At 48.5% G+C, this 20,058-nt stretch overlaps 1 protein-coding gene and 1 pseudogene across 4 annotated transcripts in view; both read left to right on the top strand.

Moving 5' to 3' along the window:
• The window catches only part of Cngb1 (cyclic nucleotide gated channel subunit beta 1), a 79,225-nt gene that overhangs the window by 8,754 nt on the left and 50,413 nt on the right, over positions 1-20,058 (top strand). Inside the window, exons 1-12 of one of the 4 annotated variants that reach the window (XM_031340962.1) lie at positions 3,982-4,205; positions 6,871-7,073; positions 10,733-10,790; positions 11,080-11,146; positions 12,723-12,837; positions 12,947-12,989; positions 13,623-13,668; positions 14,612-14,687; positions 15,351-15,390; positions 15,768-15,915; positions 17,148-17,223; positions 18,626-18,662. In XM_031340962.1, the coding sequence (XP_031196822.1) occupies positions 6,879-7,073; positions 10,733-10,790; positions 11,080-11,146; positions 12,723-12,837; positions 12,947-12,989; positions 13,623-13,668; positions 14,612-14,687; positions 15,351-15,390; positions 15,768-15,915; positions 17,148-17,223; positions 18,626-18,662 (901 nt within the window). In that variant the 5' untranslated portion in view covers positions 3,982-4,205; positions 6,871-6,878. Of the gene's footprint in view, positions 1-3,981; positions 4,206-5,564; positions 5,665-6,870; positions 7,074-10,732; positions 10,791-11,079; positions 11,147-12,722; positions 12,838-12,946; positions 12,990-13,622; positions 13,669-14,611; positions 14,688-15,350; positions 15,391-15,767; positions 15,916-17,147; positions 17,224-18,625; positions 18,663-20,058 lie in introns of those variants that run through there. The other 3 variants (XM_031340965.1, XM_031340964.1, XM_031340963.1) reach the window with 3 other exon arrangements.
• Positions 2,791-3,155, top strand: LOC116069931 (annotated as a pseudogene).

Below are 20,058 nucleotides of genomic sequence, written 5' to 3'. Positions count from 1 at the left end.
CCTGTTTCACTGTGTTGGCACAAGCTATAATCATCTGAGAGGAGGGAACTCCAACAGAGAAATGCCTCCATAAGATCAGCTATAGGCAAACCTGCAGGGCATTTTCTTTTTCTTTCTTTCTTTTTTTTTTTTTTTTAAGATTTTATTTATTTATTTTATGTGTATGAATACACTGTAGCTGGATAGAGGGTTGTTAGCCACCATGTGGTTTCTGGGATTTGAACTCAGGACCTTTGGAAGAACACTCAGTGTTCTTAACAGCTGAGCCAGAGCATTTTCTTAATGATTGGTGGGGAGGGAGAGGGCCCAGCTCATTGTGGGTGGTGCCATTCCTGAGCCGGTGGTCCTGGGCTCTATAAGAAAGCAGGCTGAGCAAGCCTCGGGAAGCAAGCCAGTAAGCAAGCCTTCTCCATGGCCTCTGCATCCTGCCTCCAGGATCCTGCCTTGCCTGAGTTCCTGTCCTGGCTTCATTCAGTGATGAGCAGTGCTATGGAAGTGTAAGCCAAATAAACCCTTCCCTTCCCAATTTGCTTTGATCATGATGTTTCATCACAGCAATAGTAACCTAAACTAGAACAGTGACCCTGAACTAGCTACTACTGCCTCTCTCTGGACCCAAGAGTACTGTTTGTGTTTGTGTTAGGCAAGGACCCTAGGCTTTGCAACAGGGCTGCCTGGGAGCCTGGAGGGGCTCCTGTCCCCATGAATCTCAGGGAAGACCGCCATGCTGTCTTTGGTCTTTAGGAGTGGAGATTAGCCAGGCTCTGGGGTCAGGGCAGGGATCAGGCAGAGTGGTGGCCTCAGCAGGCTAGGGATTAGCCAATGATACTCCACCTCACCCCCTTTCTGCCCTATCTTACTACCCGGGGAACTGCAGCCTCCCTTCCCAACAGGAAAGCGAAGTTATATGTGTATCCTGGCCCAGAATCCCCAAGTCCCAGGAATTGAGGGAAACATCCCAGGGAAACATCCTGGGGTTGCCTATTCTTTTGCATATATTGGGATATGATTTGCATGTATCTGCATAAATGCTAACCTATCATTCAGAATTTCCTGCTGTTAGGGTCTGGTGAGATTTTGTGCTGCTTCTTATTAGGGGCCCAGTAACTTAATAAAGTACCCCAAGTTCTTAAAGAAACTTGCCCAGTGCTGACCCTACCCCCAATCTAAGGTCCAACTCTTTTTGTTTCATTTGCTTGTTTTTCAAGACAGAGTTTCTCTGTGTAGCCCTGACTGTCCTGGAACTCACTCTGTAGACAAGGTTGGCATTGACCTCAGAGATCCACCTGCCTCTGCCTCTTGTGTGCTGATTTAAAGGCGTGTGCCATTACTACCTGGCAAGGTCCAACTCTTTTTAAAGTTAGAAAACAGCTGAGTGTAGTGGTACACACCTTTAGTCGCTGTGAGTTCAAGACCAGCCTGGTCTACATAGTGAGTTTCAGGGCATCCAGAGCTACATAGAGTGACCTTGTTGCCAAAAAAAAAAAAAAAAAAAAAAAAATCAAATTAAAAAAAAGTATATAAGTAAACAATTTAGCAATTTATGAATTGATTTATACCCACGTACCCCAATCCCACTTACATAAGTGCTATTCAGGTCCAGACACAGGGTACTAGCTTTGCTAAAGAATTTAGTGGGAAGTGGCACTGCCATCTGCCACTTTCTGGGATCCTTACACAAATTGCCTCTTGAAGCCTTTAACTCAGGTGCCAGAAAAATCCACATTGCTCCTAATCTGATCCTTGTTCCTGCTGCCCTGTGCCCAGTCTGTTGACAGCAGGCGGAGAGTGTGCCGGGAACCAGCCCAAACTTGCTAGTCATTGGGAGTTGGGTCTATCGTCAATACCACTGTAACGGAAGCTTCCTCACCCATAGCAGCCAGTGGCAGCACAGATTATGAACATCGTCATGACCTCCAGTGGCAGCACACCCTGCGGCAGAAGCACGGACCATGACTGGCCTCCAGCAGCAGCACGAAGCATAGATATGCATGCAGATAAGATACTCAGAGCAATGTGGTTTACAGTCAAAGGGTGGAAACAAGCTTGGTGCCCAGGGCCAGGAGTCAAATCCTAGTAGGTGATGAGGTCTGTGTGGAGTGTCTATATCACACAGACCTCATCACCTACTAGGAACAAGAACTTCCCAGGGACCCGCCTCTTCTATTGCTTGGATCTCCTACAGCTGCAGTGAACAGTGCATTTCTGTTGCTTGTAAATTATTTGGTTTAAGGTGTTGTATTATAGTAACCCAGATGCAATAGGACAACGGGCTTTGGTGGAAACCCTAAACTAGTTTCATTCAACCAATTTCAATCCAGCTACTGTGTAGTTTCATTCAACCAGTTCCAATCTAGCCACTAAATAACTGTTGCTGGGAACAAAAGTGTGTCCTCAATCCCCAGGCCCCATGCTGGGACTCAGCAGGATCTCTGGAAGGGCCTCTGAGCCATCTCTCCAGCCCAAGATACTGTTTCTTTTTTTTTCTTTTTTCTTTTCTTTTTGTTTTTTTTTCCTCTCTTTTTTTGTTTTGTTTTGTTTTGTTTTGTTATGTTTTGTTTTTCGATACAGGGTTTCTCTGTTTAGCCCTGGCTGTCCTGGACCTCACTCTGTAGACCAGGCTGGCCTCCAACTCAGAAATCTGCCTGCCTCTGCCTCCCAAGTGCTGGGATTAAAGGCGTGTGCCACCACTGCCCCACAATATACTGTTTCTTAATAAACTTGCTTGGCGACACAAGGGAAGTGATCATTCCAGGAGCCAGATCGCCTGACCCTGAACCCCCTCACGCCATGCCATCCGAGAAGACCTTCAGGCAGCGCTGGAAACAAAGAGTGAAAGATGTCTGGCTCATCCAGGAGCAGCACCCCACCAAGATCCCAGTGATTACAGAGTGATACAAGGGTGAGAAGCAACTGCCTGTCCTGGACAAGACCAAGTCCCTTGTGCCTGATCATATGAATATGAGCAAGATCATCAAGATAATTAGACGGTGCTCAATGCTAACCAAGCCTCCTTCCTCCTGGTGAGTGGGCACAGTATGGTGAGTGTGTCCACACCCATCTCTGAAGTGTACGAGAGTGAGAGAGATGAAGACAGCTTCCCTTACATGGAGACTTTCAGGACGGCACTGGCTGTGTAAGGCTACCACAATGCCTAATGGTTGTTAAGCCCTTACCAAGGCAAAGAGGGACGTTACCAGCAGACACTGGTCAGCTCATCACCTACAGATCAGAACGTCAGCATCCACATCAGGTATTAGGAACTGTTTATCAGCCAGAAACTGAGCTCCAGGCAAATGCATTCAGCTTGGAAACTCATCTAAACTAGGCAAACTTGTGTTCAAACTTTAGAAGTTTAAAAATAAAATACTTTGCATCAAAAAAACAAAAATAGGGGCTAGAAAGATGGCTCAGTGGGTTAAGAGCTCTTCCAGAGCGGTTAAGACTGCTCTTCTAGAGGTCCTGAGTTCAATTCCCAGCAAGCACATGGTGGCTCACAACCATCTGTAATGGGATCTGATGCCCTTTTCTGGTTTGTCTGAAGACAGCTATAGTGTACTTACATAAAGTAAATAAATAAATCTTTAAAAAGCAAGCAAGCAAACAAACAAACCAAAAACCTTGCTTGGCATAAGACATAGTTGTCCCAGGTCATATGTTTCTGTTTCTCTGGAAATGCAGATAAATATAGATTTTGGCTGAAGGCCTTGTCTTGGGCCAATGGTTTTTGTGATAATGCTTAAGCTGTTAGTGAAAGACTTGGCCACAGAGACCCTTTGAGTCCCAACATCAGGGCAGGAGAGAAGGACATACTCTTGTCTCCCACACTGAGCTGACGGGTTCCTGTCACCTTGAGGAGGCTCCCAGAACCACACAGGTACCCTGGCTATTGGTTGTCCTGAATCATTTCTCTGGCTTTGTCACAGCCCATGGGAAGCCAGACCCTGGCACTGGGGCAGGTTCCCATGGAACTGTCCCATAGGACTCACAGGGCCCTAACCCTGTGTCTAGGATGCTACTGGACCCTCCGGGGTTGCTGCCGGCTCCCCTGGGCACCAGTCATCTTTCTACCCTGCCCCCACTTCTGCACAGGCTAATCCTTTGCACCCGGCCCATCTATTGCCAATTAATCCTGGCTGGGTCTGAGAGGCCAGCTGCTGGGGCACTGAGAAGACAATTCCGGCTAGGAGCTGACATCTGAACAGGTAACTCAAAATGAAGTAGGGGCTCACTGGGACTCCTTGGGGGATACCCATGCTCGGCTTTTAGCGGGGGGCATTTAGGTGATGAAATAGAGCAGGCAGGAGAGCCGTGGTTCCCAGTCCCCACACTGTGGCTCAGACTTTGGTATCTCCAGGTCAACGTGAGAAATGTGGATTCGACAACCCCAGAGGGTTTGGGGGAAGCTAAGAATCTATTTTCTCCAGCTCTCCCAGAAGATTCTCGGGATCCTGGTGGTCTAACACTACAGATTCCTGGGTGGCTACCTCCAGGTTCTCTTCCTTCAAAGTGGGAGGGCAGCAAGACAGGCCTCCAGGTTCCTGGCAAGGAAAGCCTGGGCTAGGAGGCTGCTTCTCTACATCATCTCCAGACAGTTCAAAAATTCAAGCTAGGATTGTTGCCCACTACAGACGAAGTCAGGATCTCAGAGTATACTCATCTTGGCCAGAGTCACCTTAGACAAGTCTGTTGTCCTGAGGATGGATATCCTTTTTACAGGGGGTAGGGGGCAGGCAAGATTGTCAGGAGAATGAGTGTTATCAAGGGGATGCGGAAGCCGGGTGTGGAGGAGGGCTTCCTTCAGGTCTGGTTCTCAGGACGGCTGGGAGCTAGCTGGGGTCTGTGTGTTCTGCCATTCCAAATGTGTAACCTTGGGAGGAAGTGCCTGTGTCCTCACGCGCAGCCAGCAGAGAACTGGAAGAACCCATTGATTGTATCTGGCCCCAGTTACTTTTCTGTAGGCTGATCTGCCACCGAAGCTTAAGCTTTGTCTCCGTAGAGGCTGTTCTGGGAGAAGCTGAGCCAGAGCTGGGTCAGAGGTCAAGGTTGGGGATCAGTCAAGCAGCCTGGCAATGAATTCTGGGAAGCTGGCTATGGGTCCTTGAAGAGTCAGACAGGGAGGCATAACCATGGTGGGCCTGAGTCCTGGGTGGCCTTTCCTGGGCCTGTGCACATGGCAGCTTTGATAGTACCACCGAACCAGGCCATCCTGCAAGAATTCAGTCTCTTGGAGCTTGGCTCTCCACGTGCTTAATATCAATGAGATAGAAACTGGTCGTCACCAACCATGACAAAAGTCTGACTGGTATTTTATTCTCAAAGCTAAAAAATGATAAGTAGTGTTATTTATTTATTTTTTTTAATTTATTTTTTGAGAGAAGTCTCACAGTGTAGCTCTGGCTGGTCTGGACCTTGCTAAGTAAAGCAAGGTGGCTTTAAACTTACAGAAATCTGCCTGCCTCTGCCTCCTGACAACCGGCATTAAAGCACCTGACTGATGTCATCTTAGACTTTCTGTCCACGAGTCGTTGGTATTTATTCAAAGTCATGGGATTCTGCACTACATTATATTCTACAACTGGTATTCACACTCAGTACCTGTCCCTGTAGTCATGGCCAGCCTTTATGAAGCCAGTCACTGGACAGCAGATGGTATCTGAACAGGTAACCCAAAACATAGTGAGAGCTCAGTCACAGTCTAAGAATGTTGCCTTTATCATTTTTTATTTGATTGGTTTTGTTTGTTTTGAGATAACGTGTCACTGTATAGCTGGCTGGCCCAGGACTTATGGAGATCTGTCTGTCTCTGCTTCCCAAATGCTGAGATCAAAGGCATGTGCCACCATGCCGGGCTCTCTTAATGGTCTTTATTAAGGCACTATTGATGTCTCTTGCTTTTTTAGTTCAGGCTAGCCTGGATTCTTCTGCCTCCACAACTCAAGTGCTAGAGCCGAAGTGCGTACCACCATGCCTGGCTTCAGTGCTCCTACTTTGCAGACAGTCAAACAGAGACACAGGGAGACTGACTGATTGCTCACGACAGTGCTAGAGTGTGTGCACGTCCTGTTCCAACAAATGTGCTTCTTTGTTCCAGCGTTTTCACTTATCGAGTTATGGGATGCATTATGATTTATTTAATGCAGACTTCACCCCCCAGGAACACTGAGATTCTTTTTAATAGTTAGCTTTTAATAAGGTGGCACACGCCTTTAATCCCAGTACTTGGGAGGCAGAGGCAGGCAGATTTCTGAGTTTGAGGCCAGGCTGGTCTATAGAGTGAGTTCCAGGACAGCCAGGGCTACACAGAGAAACCCTGTCTCAAAAAACAAGAATAAGAATAAGAATAAGAGTAAGAAGAATAAGAATAAGAATAAGAATAAGAATAAGAATAGGAATAGGAAGAGGAAGAGGAAGAGGAAGAGGAAGAAGAAATATTTTTATTTATTTGAAACTCCCTCCCCCCCAAAAAATAGTTCCCTCAGCTTGGAAACAGTTAGGCAAAGTATTCAAAATCCATGCCATAGAATACTACTCCATAATAGAAATAAATGAATTAGTGACAGGAACACTTATAAAGAAATCCCAGACACATGTGCTCAATGAAGGAAGCCATGTATTCCGTGTATATGTGAGGGTGCTCACAGAGGCTGGAAGCGCTTATGCGCTGCTTGACATGGGTGCTGTAAAACACGTGTAGAAAATCAAATGTAGAAGAGCAGCAAGTGCTCTTGAGCTTGCACCTTCTCTCCAGCTCTACTTCAGGAATATTTTTAAAGATGGGGTGCAGTAAAGGGCATGCGTGACCCACAAAGTAGTCATGAGTGAAGAGAATGCCTGTGCTCATTCAGTTAAAGAATCTATCACTTACAGGTGTCAAGATGTTGGGCTGGGTCCAAAGGGTGCTGCCTCAGCCTCCGGGGACCCCTCAGAAGACCAAGGAGGCAGCAGGACCACAGCCAGAAACAGAGTCGAAACCTGAGGCAACATCACCACCTGATCCAGAGCCCCTGCCAGAACCAGAGCCGGAGCCGGAACCAGCGCCCGAAGAGGCTGCACCAGAGGTCCAGGCCCTGGTGAGGGGAGAGGGTGAGGAGGGCAGGCTGGCCCTGCTGCTCAGGGACTCACCAGCTTGGGCCACCTGACCCCCATGCGTGAAAGTGGGGAGCGGGGACAGGAAATGCCACTGGCTTAGTGCGCATCTGAATGAGGCCACTCAGGCCTTGAGAGTGGACAGGCTTGCTCAAGGCTGTTTCTGTGAAAGGTGAGACAGGCTTTGTGGGCCATGCCATCTCCCTTAGCTGCTCAGCTCTGCTCGCTCTAACATGAGCACAGCTGCGCGAGCATGCCAAATTCAAATTCATTTATGGCGTAGAGGCTAAAAGCATTTACAATGCTGAAGCAGTGGTGTAGAGGCTAAAAGCATTTACAATGCAAGCGTGAAGACCCGAGTTCAAAATCCCCAGAACCTATGTCAAATCTGCATGCCATCACATAAGCATCTTTAATCCCAGTGCTTCTCCAGGGAGTTGGAAGCAAAGAGGCGAATCCCTGGAAGGTCCTGGGACAGCTAGCCTGGCTAACCCATTTAAAAAGCACAAAGAGACCCTGTCTCGAAACAAGGTGGGGAGACAAGGACTGACACCCCAGGTTGTCCTCTAAACATGTGCATGGTCCATGTGACCAGCCTCCCCAAGAACATGCACACATCGATTACAGACTTGCATTGTGTACATACACATTATTTGCAAACCCAGGCAATAGGGCTATAAGTAGCTTGTGACCTATATTTACCAGTCTCTGGAGTCTAGAGCAGAGACACTCTAGACTCTGATCCAGAATCCGTTTATTACCAATCCACATACCAAGAGATTCAGAAATAGCTTCAGAATAGAAGTATTCCACTCCCCTCAGGTGGTACTTGTTTTGTAGGAAGATTTTCTCAATGCAGGAAGTAGAGAATTAATTGTAGGTTTTAAAAAACAGTATTTTTTTTTAAATTTATTTTAAATGTTATGTATATTTGTGTGTGGGGTGGGGAAGGGTGCTGTTCACATGGGTGCAGTGCCCACAAAGGCCAGAAGAGGGCACCAGATCCCTGGAGCGGAGTTGGGAGCTCTCCCTGATGGGTGCTTGGAACTCCAAGCAGTGTTCTTACTGAGCTGTCTCTCCTGCCCGGCAAACAGTGTGAAGGTTTACAAGTGTCTTTGAACATCAGTGTTCCCAGGATAACAACAATAGATGTGCTAAAGAGAGCAGGGGTTGGGAGGGGAAGCCCAGAAAGCTTCAATCCTACACAAAGAATTACAGACAACTAAGGAAGGAGTTCTAAGAGCAGGAGGAATGGTCTTTTCCAGGGTAGAGCACACCAATTGGTTATCCAATACAAAATGGTCGACTCTGGAAATGTACATACAAGTAACATACAATCTGAGCAGGTTGTATTTACCTATTTGGGATTATGTTCATATATACATATATGTATATAACAACAATTAGTGAATAAAGAGGCCATAAATTTTAAAAAGAGCAAGGAGGGGTTTATGGAAGGGTTTGGAAGAAGAAAAGAGAAGGAAGAAATGATGTAATTATATTATCTTAAGAAAAATAAAAGCTTGGCAGTGGGGGCACACTTGGAAGGCAGAGGCAAGCAGATCTCTGAATTTAAGGTCAGCCTGTCTACAGAGTAAGTTCCAGGACAGTCAGGGTTACACAGAGAAACCCTGTCTCAAGAAACCAATAAACAAACAAACAAACAATTAAATAATGAAAAAAAGTTTAGTGTTCCACTGAATACTATATACTTTGGGACATGAGATAGAATTTTAAAATTTTTATTACATTTATTTATTGTGTGTGCATGCACGGAGGTCAGAGAATAACTCATGTGGGACGTGTCCTCCTGTCAGAGAGCAAGCACCTTTACCCACAGAGCCATCTTACCAACCCTGAGTTTTTAATCCAACTGTCCAATCACCACTGACCAGTTAGCGGTTTGCAAGCTGGCACTGGTCCATGTGCCACATTTTGAGGAACATTTTTCTAGAATGTTCCTTCAAGCATAATAAAACTTGCCAGTCTGACATCTAATCCCTTCAGGGGCCCGATGACAATTAATTTAGCAGCTCAATTAAGCAGATTTCATTTAGCTTCTAATTGACTCTAGATTCTGTGCTTAGAGCAAAAGATATAAAGAAGACTCAACCAGGCATTGCCCCTGGAGGTTGGCAGACAAGTGCCCGTCAGCTCCTTCTGCCAAGAGGCAGGGCTAGGAAGGGAATGAGTCCCAGCGGTGCCCTTAGAGCTTATAGGAACTCACACCAAGGTTCATTTAAGTTCCAAAGTTGGAAGCTGGTGGGGTGTGCTCCCTGGACATGGAGGCTGGTGGAGGTGTGCTCCCTAGATGTGGAGGCCGGTGGGGTGTGGTCCCTAAATGTGGAGGCCGGTGGAGGAGTTTTAATTGAGGAGCTGCAGAGGTGAAGGGTTTCTGGAAGAAAAAAGGTTGTGCCTGGGCTAGTGTAGAGTGTGTTTAGGAAATGGGTATAGAATGTGTTTGTGTGTACATGTGTATGTGCATATAGTGTGTTCATGAGAGTATACTGTGAGCACACATGAGTATGCATGCCCATATATATTTGTATTCAGGTGCATGTACATGTTTTTGTGTACACATGATTCCATGCACATATTTCTGAGTATGAGCTTATGTGTGCACATACTTGTCTGTTCATACATTTGCATATCTCTGCATATATACACACATACATATTTTAATGCCACATGTATACTTGTATAAATTTTAGATATGTATATATTTGTATATGTTTAACTATAAATTTATATGTATTTGCATACACACATGCTCACATAATTATGCAAATGCATGCTTGTTTTACTTACATGCATGTGTGTATATGCACATTTATGTCTATATGTATGCAAATGTATCTGTATTCACATATATGTGTGTGGATGTAACACATCTGTGCACGTGTGTGCATGCATTCATGTGTGTGTATGAATGCACTTGTTTTGTATATGTGTGCATACATGTGTACCACTGTTTTATGTATAATAGTGTGATATGTATGTTCATGTCTATGTGTGCATAGATATACATATGACCTGAGGGAGAAATGGGCCTCTTGGGAAGCCAGATCTGAAGTATAGGGTTTTTTCCCAGAGGCTCAGAAATCTGTCTCTTCTCTACCCACTGTCTTCCAGGCCCAGGAGTGGTGTACACCTGTGGGTGTCTCCATAGGTGCCCATGTGTGGGTATCTCCATAGGTGCCCATGTGTGGGTGTCTCCATAGGTGCCCATGTGTGGGTGTCCTATAACTTCATGGTGTGCAGGAGTAAAGGAGGCAGCAGGGACATAGAGAGGCAAATAGCAGAGACAGGGAGGAAAGTTTAGGCATCAGGAGGAAGAAGCCGGGTGGAGGAGCACCTCTGGCCCTTGTTCTCCAGCCTGCCCTGTGGTTCCTCCCTCTTCTCCGGCCACTGAAGTGGAACAGTGGGGGATCTGAGGCTGAGAGGTGATGCTCCAGCCTGGGTGCAGGACCCCTGTGGTTCAAGGGAAGAAGGGCCCTGGTGGAGGGGAAGGCCAGCAGGACTTTGGAGATGATCCTGAAATGACTCATTCAACTTTGGAGCTGCAGGTCCCTAGATAGAATCAGAGAGGCTCTCTTTTCTGCACCAGGCCATCAAAGCTTACAGGTCCCATTTGAATCCACAGCCACCAGAGGAGCCAATGGAAGGAGAGGGCGAAACTGAGGCTAGACCTAGTCTGCAAGGTGAGTGCTGGGACCCAGGCTGGCTGGGCAGGGGGCTGGGGTCTCCTCTCGGAGCCTGGCAGGAGCTCACTTTACAGATGATGAAGTGGAGGCCCAGAGAAGCTTGGAGCAGGCTTCTGGGGGCTTGTCAGCTGAGCTGAGCTGAGCTGAGCTGAGCTGAAAAGCTCCCCTTCTAACCCCTAGGTGCCCTCCATCAGTCTCACCTCTGACTTGAACTCCCTAGCAAGGGAGAAATGGGCCTCTCTAGGGTCCACATCTGATATCTGGGAAATTCTTTTTTTTTTTCCAGAGACCCAGGAAGCCGACCCTCCTCAACCCACCTCCCAGGCCCAGGTTGCTGTTGCCAAGGTGAACAGGTACCATATCACCCTTTCCACCTTCAACTGCCCCTGCAGGGAGCCACTAGCATGGAAAGGACAGCTGTGAGTCAGTCAGGTCTGTGGCCCTGACATTAGCCATTTTAGTCCATAGAGTTTACCCAGCCTAGTAGATCTTGGGTTGGGGCCAACAAAAGACAGGGACTTAGGATCCTCAGGTAAACCGATGAGCCTTTGCCTCCAGAGATATTCCAAGGCAATGATTCTCAATTTTGCTAAGACTGCAATCCTTTAATACAGCTCCTCTTGTTGTGGTGACCCCCAACCGTAAGACTATTTTTGTTGCTACTTATGAACCATAATGTAAATATCTGTGTTTTCCAATGGTCTTAGGCAACTCCTGGGAAAGGGTCATTTGACCCCCGTGGGGTTGAGACCACTGCTCTGAAAGTATCCTTTTGGAGTGCCAGTCATGCGAAAGCTGGTAGGGGCAAGTTAACTGGGGTATAGAGAGAGGCTGGCTGTGCTTTATGGAGCAAATGGAAGGCAGGTTCCAAAGGTCTCTCTGGCCTCCTTGGGTGCCGCCGGACGGCCGATCTGGGCCTCCCTCAACCCGCGGGAGAAACGGGGGTCCTAGTCAGGTCGACAAGGCGTAGGCGAAGAAATGACGGCAGAGACGACACATGAAGTATAAGATCTAAGTGTATTTCTTAGAAATGGCATCAGACTTCTACAGTCATTGCAAAAGAGAGACGGTAAATCTGGCAGCTCAATAGTTCAGGTATATCTGAGGCTATCTGAAACATACTGGATCTAAAGCAGCAGCTATATCCTCTGAACTGGTGTTGTATCCCCCGGGCCCAAGCGCTCTGGGCCCGGGGGACTGCGGGATGCATGAATCTGAGTCCTAGCCCATCTAAGTTCTAGTGCTAGTCCTGCATGTGAGTCCAAGTCCTTCTTCTTCTAGTCCTAGTGCTAGACTGAAGTCACGTAGGCAAGCGACCCCCACACCAAGGTCAACAGAGTCTGGTAGCTAAGTGTGAAGCAGGAGGAAGAGGGGTGGAGCCCTCCCTGTTGAGGTATTCTTATGCTAATTCTCTGGTTCTTGCTGGAGGCAGGCAGAGGGGTCTTAGAGTGAGAGAAACCCTTCAATTACTCTCTAGTACTTAAAACATTAAACAAAGATAGTTGGAAACATTGTGTGGGCCAGGAAACAATGCCCAATCTTAACCATTTACAAATCATTACTTGGGGTAGCTTTATGCCTAATTATGAGGCCGTGTTGATGATTGGAAAGACTAATCTGAAACACGTCTGAGTTAGGGGGATACCAGCTACTAGTCTGAAATCCAGGAGGCACAGAACCCCTTTTGGGGCCTTATTGCCTCTTATCCTTTATCGGGATTTTATCCCCGATATTATGGATGTGACTAGAGCATGGCACTTGGGGTTGGACTGAAGGGTACCCTGGGTCTTTTTGGAGAGGGAGTGAGGTTTTACAGTCTCATCATGGGGAGATAGTGGCTTGATTCATGTCAAATCCTTTCAGGACTAGGGACTGTCACTCTGACAGGGTTGGGGTTGAGAGTGGACTCATGTCCCTATCCCTTGGCAGGCCCAGCTCCTGGATGTTGAGCTGGTTCTGGAAAGGCATGGAGAAGGTCGTGCCACAGCCTGTCTACAGCAGTGGGGGCCAGAACCTGGCTGGTGGAGAGGGAGGCCCAGATCAGGTACAAGGGCAGGGTGACCTGCGGGTGAGGGAAGAGCCAGTAGGGGATTGTAGGGCTGTAGAGGCTGCTCCTGGGATGCCCTGTAATGTCTGTCTGTCTATCTCAGCAGGGTGGAGCACAGATCCCAGAGCCCTGTGGCACTGGGGACCCAGGTAAGATGAAAAGGCGGGATGGCTTTCCAGGGGCGGGAGCTTCTAAGGGGATACTGGGATGAGCCCAGCAGTGGGGAGAATTTCCATGGTCCACGGGAGTGGCTCAGCCACTGACTGGCCTTGGGGGACTAGATCTGAATGGTCCTGGTGCTGCTCCAGGCTGGCATAGGAGTTCCAGGCGGGTGCTTGCTCCCTCTCTTTCCTGCTCTCTTCTTCCCTCTTCCTCCTTACCTTCATCTCCCTGGGTTTCTCCTCTTTCCCTTCTTCTCTGCTCCCTTTTCCTTTTTCCTTTCTCCCTCCCCTTTCTCCATTGCCATTATGGATTTTTTTTTCAAGCCGTTAATTAAGTTGTAAACTGATACATAAAACATGACAAGGTGCGTTTTAATGGCTACTTTGCCGGATGCTTTTGTAACCAGGTTAAATCTACTTGTTTCCTCAGACAACTCTCATTTCTCCCTGGTGGAAACATCCAGTCTTCTCTCTAGCTTTTGAGATACGCAGTGTTCAGTCACTCTCTATACCCACCCTCTGTGCAGCCAGGACTTCTGACAATCTCTAAGTGCAGTTTTGTACCCAGTGAGCAACCTTTCCTCATCCTGCCTCTCTGTCCTTTATTTTCTGGCTCCGTAGGATCTGCAGATGGCTCAGATAAAACTTCCAGGACTCAAGACACTGAGTAAGTCCTCATCAGCAAGGGTCACTCTTATCTGTAGCAGGCCAAGCAGTGTGCACAGAACTTGGTTGTCTCAGCCTCACAGCCCATGACCTCTCAAAAGAAGCTGCCTTCTCATCGAAGATGTCAGGCCAGATAGATATTGCAGAGCCTGCTCAGGGAGGGACCCTGCCCAAGTTTAGCCACCTCCGCTTGGTGTAACTTCAGAGCCTCCCGTATTTTAAGAAAAGCCCCAGAGGGGGTGGTAGTGGCGCACGCCTTTAATCCCAGCACTTGGGAGGCAGAGGCAGGCGAATTTCTGAGTTCAAGGCCAACCTGGTTTACAGAGTGAGTTCCAGGACAGCCAGGGCTACCCAGAGAAACCCTGTCTCAAAAAACAAACAAAAAAAGAAAGAAAGAAGGAAGGAAAGAAAGAAAGAAAGGAAGGAAGAAAGGAAGGAAGGAAGGAAGAAAGAAAGGAAGGAAGAAAGGAAGAAAGAAAAAGAAAAACCCCAAACCAATCTGGACACAGGTGCACATACCTGTAACCCTATAGTGCTAGAAGCTGAGGTAGGGGGATCATGAATTTGAACCCAATTGGGAATACATAGCTAGACTGTTTCAAAGGTGGAACAAAACAAAACAAAAACCATAGAGCTCACAGGCTAGAAACCTAGGATTTTACACGAAGTGCTTAATAAGTACCTATTCCGATTATCATGTTTTCAGGTTACTATGTACCCAATGTCAGCCTGAAGAACCGTTTTGTGATTTCTGAGAGAAACCCAGACTCATGCTTTCCACCCAACCACCTCCCTCCATTCATCCCCTCACCCACTCATTCCTTAGACTCTTGCTTGGCTCTGTCCCCCAGGTGTAGAAGGCAGGCCAGGACTAGACTCTAGTGGGCAGTCAAGGTAGCTCTTATTTCATGCTATGCACTTGCTGATCACTGACCCTTCCTCAGGCCCAGCCTGTGGCTACTCAGGTGGCTTGAGCAGAATCTGGACAAAGTGCTGCCTCAGCCCCCTACCCCTTCACAGGTAAGTGATGAGTTGGGGGTAGAAAGCTGACCACCGGGAAGGGTTGGAGCCCAGTGAGCTGTCCACTCTAGCAGGTCATGGCCAATCCCCAACATCCACTGGAAGGTACATCTTCTCATTTAGAGTGTCCTTCATGGGAAGAGTGACTCTCTAGGGCCTGGGGGACATTTGAGAGCAAGATAAACTATTTTTCTTGATGATGAGATAAAACTCCCGACAAAAGATGGTTAAAGAGTTTATATTATCTTATGGCTTAAAGTGGGTACCATCATCATGGTGGGGAACCATGGCAGCAGGTCACATTGCATCTGCAGACAGAAGTGAATGATGGTGGGTCGGTCTGTCTATCTGTCTATCTGTCTCTTAAACCTTTTTGTTGAATCTGGGACATCAACATGTGTGACAACCACATTCAGAGTGAGCCTTCTTTCTTCAGTTAAACCTCTTTGGAAATTCCCTGAAAGACCTGCCTAGAGGGTATGTGTCTCCTAGGTGACTCGGAATCAAAGGAGATTAACCCTCATAGACCCACCCACTACCAGCACCATGCCCATGTGTATGCACACATGCATATTGGCGATAACACATGGGGCCAGAGCACAGCTGACCAAGGTGGGTATATGCAGGCTGGCTTTGACCATGACCCATCTCTCTGTTATCCAGGCCTGGAAAGTTGAACCTGAGGCTGCTGTCTTGGATCCAGGTACAGAGATGGAGCTGGGAGGGGCTTCCTAAGTGGTCAAAGGACAGGGTAGGCTCTTCAGGGGGCAACTTGAGACTCTGTGTGTGTGTGTGTGTGTGTGTGAGTCCCTTAGCCAGGCAAGGGGAGAGAGTACAGGCCTTGCTAAGACATCAGAAACCCCTTCTTAGTCACACCTGGGACTCCAGTGACTTGAGTCACTTGGACTTCACAAGCTCGGGTCTGTCCCTTTCCCTCCCTAGGCTGTTTCCTGTTAGGGTGGTCTCCAAGGGCTCTTCATCCATCCATGTAACTTCTCTGAAATCTGGCCCTTTATACTCATGAGGGGTTGGCTGAAGCCCAGCTATGGGGTCTTTAGTAAAGGTTCTCCTACCACTCAGATCCTCCAGGAACCCCTATGGAGACGGAGCCCACAGAGAGCCCCTTCCAGGCTAATCCTGGACCCCCGGAGCCTGAGGAGGAGCCAGCTGCAGAACCCCAGTCTGGCTTCCAATCCTCTTCCCTGCCACCACCCGGGGACCCTGTCAGGTGAGCCCCCAAAGGCTGTACCTCCTGCAAGGATCAGGCTCAGTGCTTTGCTCTAACCCAGGACTAATTTGCTAAATTAGAAAGTTAAAAATATTCACTTGGGTAAAGACTCAAACTCTTCCAGCAAACCTCATCAGCATCTCCCTCCATCGGCCAGGCTGGGAGCAAGCTTTTCCTTTGCACATATACCAAGTGCTCACCTGTAACCTCAGGAAGCTGATGAGGCAGCAGGAGGATTGTAAATTCAAGTCCAACTTGGACTCTATAGCCAGATCTTGTCTCAAAACAAGGATGGGCACATACACACACACACACACACACACACCCTCTATCAAAACCAAATTGCATGTACTCTTTTACATCCTCTTTAAGTGAAACTTAAAAAAGAAGTCCCTCAGGGTCTGGAGATGGCTCAGTGGTTGAGTGCTTGCTGTGTAAGCTCACCCCATGAGCATGAGGACAAGAATTTGGGTCCCAGCACCTCTGTAAAAGGGGACATGTGAGCCCAGCACTGAGGCAGGGAGTGGAGACAGGAGGATTGCTTGCTGCTGCTACCTTGGCTGAAAAAATTTGAGCTCTAGGTTTAGGCTGAAAGCCTGCCTCAGGTTTGTGGAGAAACCTTGCCTTGGGCTTAGAGACAGACCTTGCTTCTGGTTTAGGGAGAGCCTTTATCTCAAAGGAACAAGGCAGAGAATGATAGAGGGGGAGGTGCCTGCCTCCCTTCTCTGGTCTCTGTACAACTGCACAGACATACACACCTATTCATGTGCATAAAATACACACACACTCATGCGTGCATGCATACACACACATACTACCTGCAAAGAGCTACCTAGGGCTTCATTTATTTAACCACACAGGAGCACTTAGAGGCATTTCATACTTTTCCTGCAATCAGAAACCTTGTGCATGCCCTATCTGGTGACCTGTGTACATGTGTAGGGTTGTTAGACCAAAGGCCACATCCATTTTAAAATCTGGCTGGGTGCTGCCCCAAGCTCACACCCTGGGAGTGTGTGAGAGACTGTAAATGCATATCTGAAGTAGATGGAACTGAGCTGAGCTACCTGCTAGGGCTGCCTGGGAAAGATGGGGAGGGCAGAAAGGGGCCTTCAGGGTTAGAGCCCTGGAGTTGGCTTCAGACACAACCTGCCTCTTGGCTGGCTTGTTATCTGTGCCAACTCCCCACCCCCATTCTTCTCACCTGGATTCAGCTCATCTCCCCACTACAGGCTGATCGAATGGCTGCTACACAGGCTGGAGATGGCCCTGCCTCAGCCCGTGCTCCATGGGAAGGCTGCAGAGCAGGTGAGTGGCAGCCAGGCAGAGGAGGCCTTGGCCGGGTGATAGTGAGGGATGGGCCTTGGAGGCTCAGATAAGGGTTAGAGGTTGGTCTGAGTCCCTGGAGATGGAGACGCAGCAAGGAGGGAGCCATCAGTGGCAATTCGACCTTGAAGCCTGCCTGCGAGTACACATTTGCTCAGGCACTGTAGCCACCAGTACGGATCTACCAGTCAGGGGCTTATAGTCTAGAGATTTCTGCAGGGAGAGAGAAGCTCAGAGATGGAGGCTCCCAGAGCATCAAGGATGGCTTGCTAGTGGAAGTGACCCAGAAGAATGCCCAAGGATTCGGAGCCCGGGAACATTCCAGGAAGAAGTGAAGTTCCCAGGAAGCCCTTAGGTTCCATGAGTGCTCCTGGCAGCTTAGGGCCCAAACATGGGTGGTAGGAAAGCAAAGTTGTAGCCACCTCTTCCTTTTCTTTATCAAGATCCTAGGGGCCTGATTCTCCTTCCTGGGAGATTATTTGTATTTCCATAGAAGCATCTAGAACTGGGAAGGGGAAGCCTACTGTCAGGCACAGATGTATGATATTGGCCCTGGTCCTTGGGGAACCTTACTTTATCCCCAGAGAAGCGGATGAACAAATCTACCACCCAGCCTTGGGGAAAACACAGGAAAGTAGTCTGAACGGAAGATGCCTTATCCAGAGAGAAGTGGGCCTGGACTGGTCCCAGGCCTCTGGGGCCCAGCATCTCTGAACAGGAGCCCTCCTACATCTCTTTCAGCACCCCACCTTGTCTCATAGAGCCAAGGACCCTATTCTCCATTCACTGGCTGTAGGCCCAGCAGAGATTTTCATCTTTGTTTCATGGGGATAGAGCCAGGAGCCAGACATCCTGGGTCCACTCCCAGCGCTATGCACCCCTCCCCTCCTTGCTGGCTCAGTGCTGAGGCCGGCAGAACAGAAGGTACCGGAAGCCAGGCTTCTGCTTCATACCCTTCATCATGCTGTCTATGAAGGCGCAGAGAGAGGTGGCTTCAGAGAGTTCCAAACATAAAAGGGGCTAGAGAGGAAAAGCCATTAACTACTGAAGATGCCTGGATGACAGAGGACCTTGGGGACCCCAGCAGCAGGGGAAGCCAGCATAATAGGGAGAAGACCTCCAGGAGCTGGCAGGAGAGGATGGCCATTTCACAGAGCAAGCACAAGAGAGGTGGTTCAGCCTGAGCAAAAGCTGAGAGAAAGCTGTGGCCCTAGAGGGAGAAGGGGTCAGAGCAGCCAGTAGCCTCCGGAGAGAAGGCAGGAGCAGGGGGCTGAGGCAGTGGGTGTTCCGCAGGTTCTGGTGGGAAAAGGACATATGTGTACTAGGGATAGGAGGGAGACAGGGGAGGCAGCCATGGCAGGTCTCCTCTTTTCTCCCCATGTAGGAGCCTGACTGCCCTGGGACGTGTGATGTACAGACCAGTAAGTACCTTGCTCCTGAGTCCCACACTCATTTCAGGGAGGATCACTTGATATATTTAGGTCTGAGTTTAAGGTACCGTGAGGGTCTCCTAACCTGGAGTAGAGAGAGCCTGTGCCTGCTCAGTGTTTCTGGATAGCAGTAATGGAGCTGGTGGCTAGAGTGGTTCCTCTGTCAGGAAAACAACCGCCAAGCCAAGACCACACCCGTTCCTGCTGGCAATTACCCAGAACTGGAGACTGCACTCTGGAAGCTGGGTGCGTGGGTTTGGTTGGGAAAGAGGTGGTTCTTGGGAAACACCAGAGCCACTGAGCCACAGGATTCCCTCCCCTGTGATGAGTTGGGAGGCATTTGATAGCACTATTGGAAGTCAGAAGGCTGAAGCCAGGCAGTATGCAGGCAGAGACAGTACCACCGGAGTGGAAAATATACTGCCAAGTAGTAGATAGACATTTACGCATTCATCCATCCATCCAATAATGATGGGTGGGTTACTGGCACCTGCTTCAGGCACTTGTGGTGGGCTTCAGGCAAGCAAAGCAGCATTCAGACCTGTGCACAGTGTAGTCTCTGTACCGTCCTAGACATGTACCCTCTGACCCTGACTAAGGACCTCCCTGAGTGGGGAGAAAAACTATGTCCAATCCCAGCCCCCTGGACCATGGTCTCTATAAGCATTCTGAAACTGAGTGACCACTGTGATCAGGAACACAGATAGGTAGCCCAGGCCACGGAGGTGAGAGAGTGGACAGTCGCTAGAACTATACCCAGTGGGAGGGAACAAGCTGGCCAGCTTCAAAGTGGGGCAAGCTCACTTTCTCCTGGGACTCTTGGCAGTCCTAGAATATGCAGGGACCCTGTAGGCTGTTAGAGCAGAGAAAGGGCAAACCTTGGAGGATTGGAGGTACCTCCTTAGTGCATTATATGCAGCAAAAACTAGGCCCCACTTGGCCAGGCAGGTAATTACACAGTCTGAAGTTCAAGGGCTAAAATTTCACAGGACAGGGACCATCTATACACTGTAGAGGGCTCAAATGGGCAGTGGGTGATGGATCCTCCTGTCTTTCTTTTGGTTCTCTGGAAAGATGCAGGATCTCAGCTGGTTGCAATCAGATTATGTCAAAGTTCCTGGAACAGGCAGGTCTCTGGTGGGCACTGGGCATGAGTAGGCACAGGCTTAGCACAAAGTCCAGGAGCTTAGGCAGGCTTGACTCCTGTGAGTGTCATGACAAATGTGAACACATCCATGTTTGAGGTGTCATGACAAATGTGAACACATCCATGTTTGAGGTGCTGGCAGGGTCCTTTCCCTTTGAGACTCTAGGAGAAGGCAATGTGTGTGTGTGTGTGTGTGTGTGTGTGTGTGTGTGTGTGTGTGTGTGTGTGTGTGTGTGTGTG

The sequence above is a fragment of the Mastomys coucha genome, unplaced genomic scaffold, assembly GCF_008632895.1.
Source record: "Mastomys coucha isolate ucsf_1 unplaced genomic scaffold, UCSF_Mcou_1 pScaffold22, whole genome shotgun sequence".
NCBI lineage: Eukaryota > Metazoa > Chordata > Mammalia > Rodentia > Muridae > Mastomys > Mastomys coucha.
Note: the sequence above shows the minus strand (reverse complement) of the source record. Positions and strands in the feature narration are given on the sequence as shown.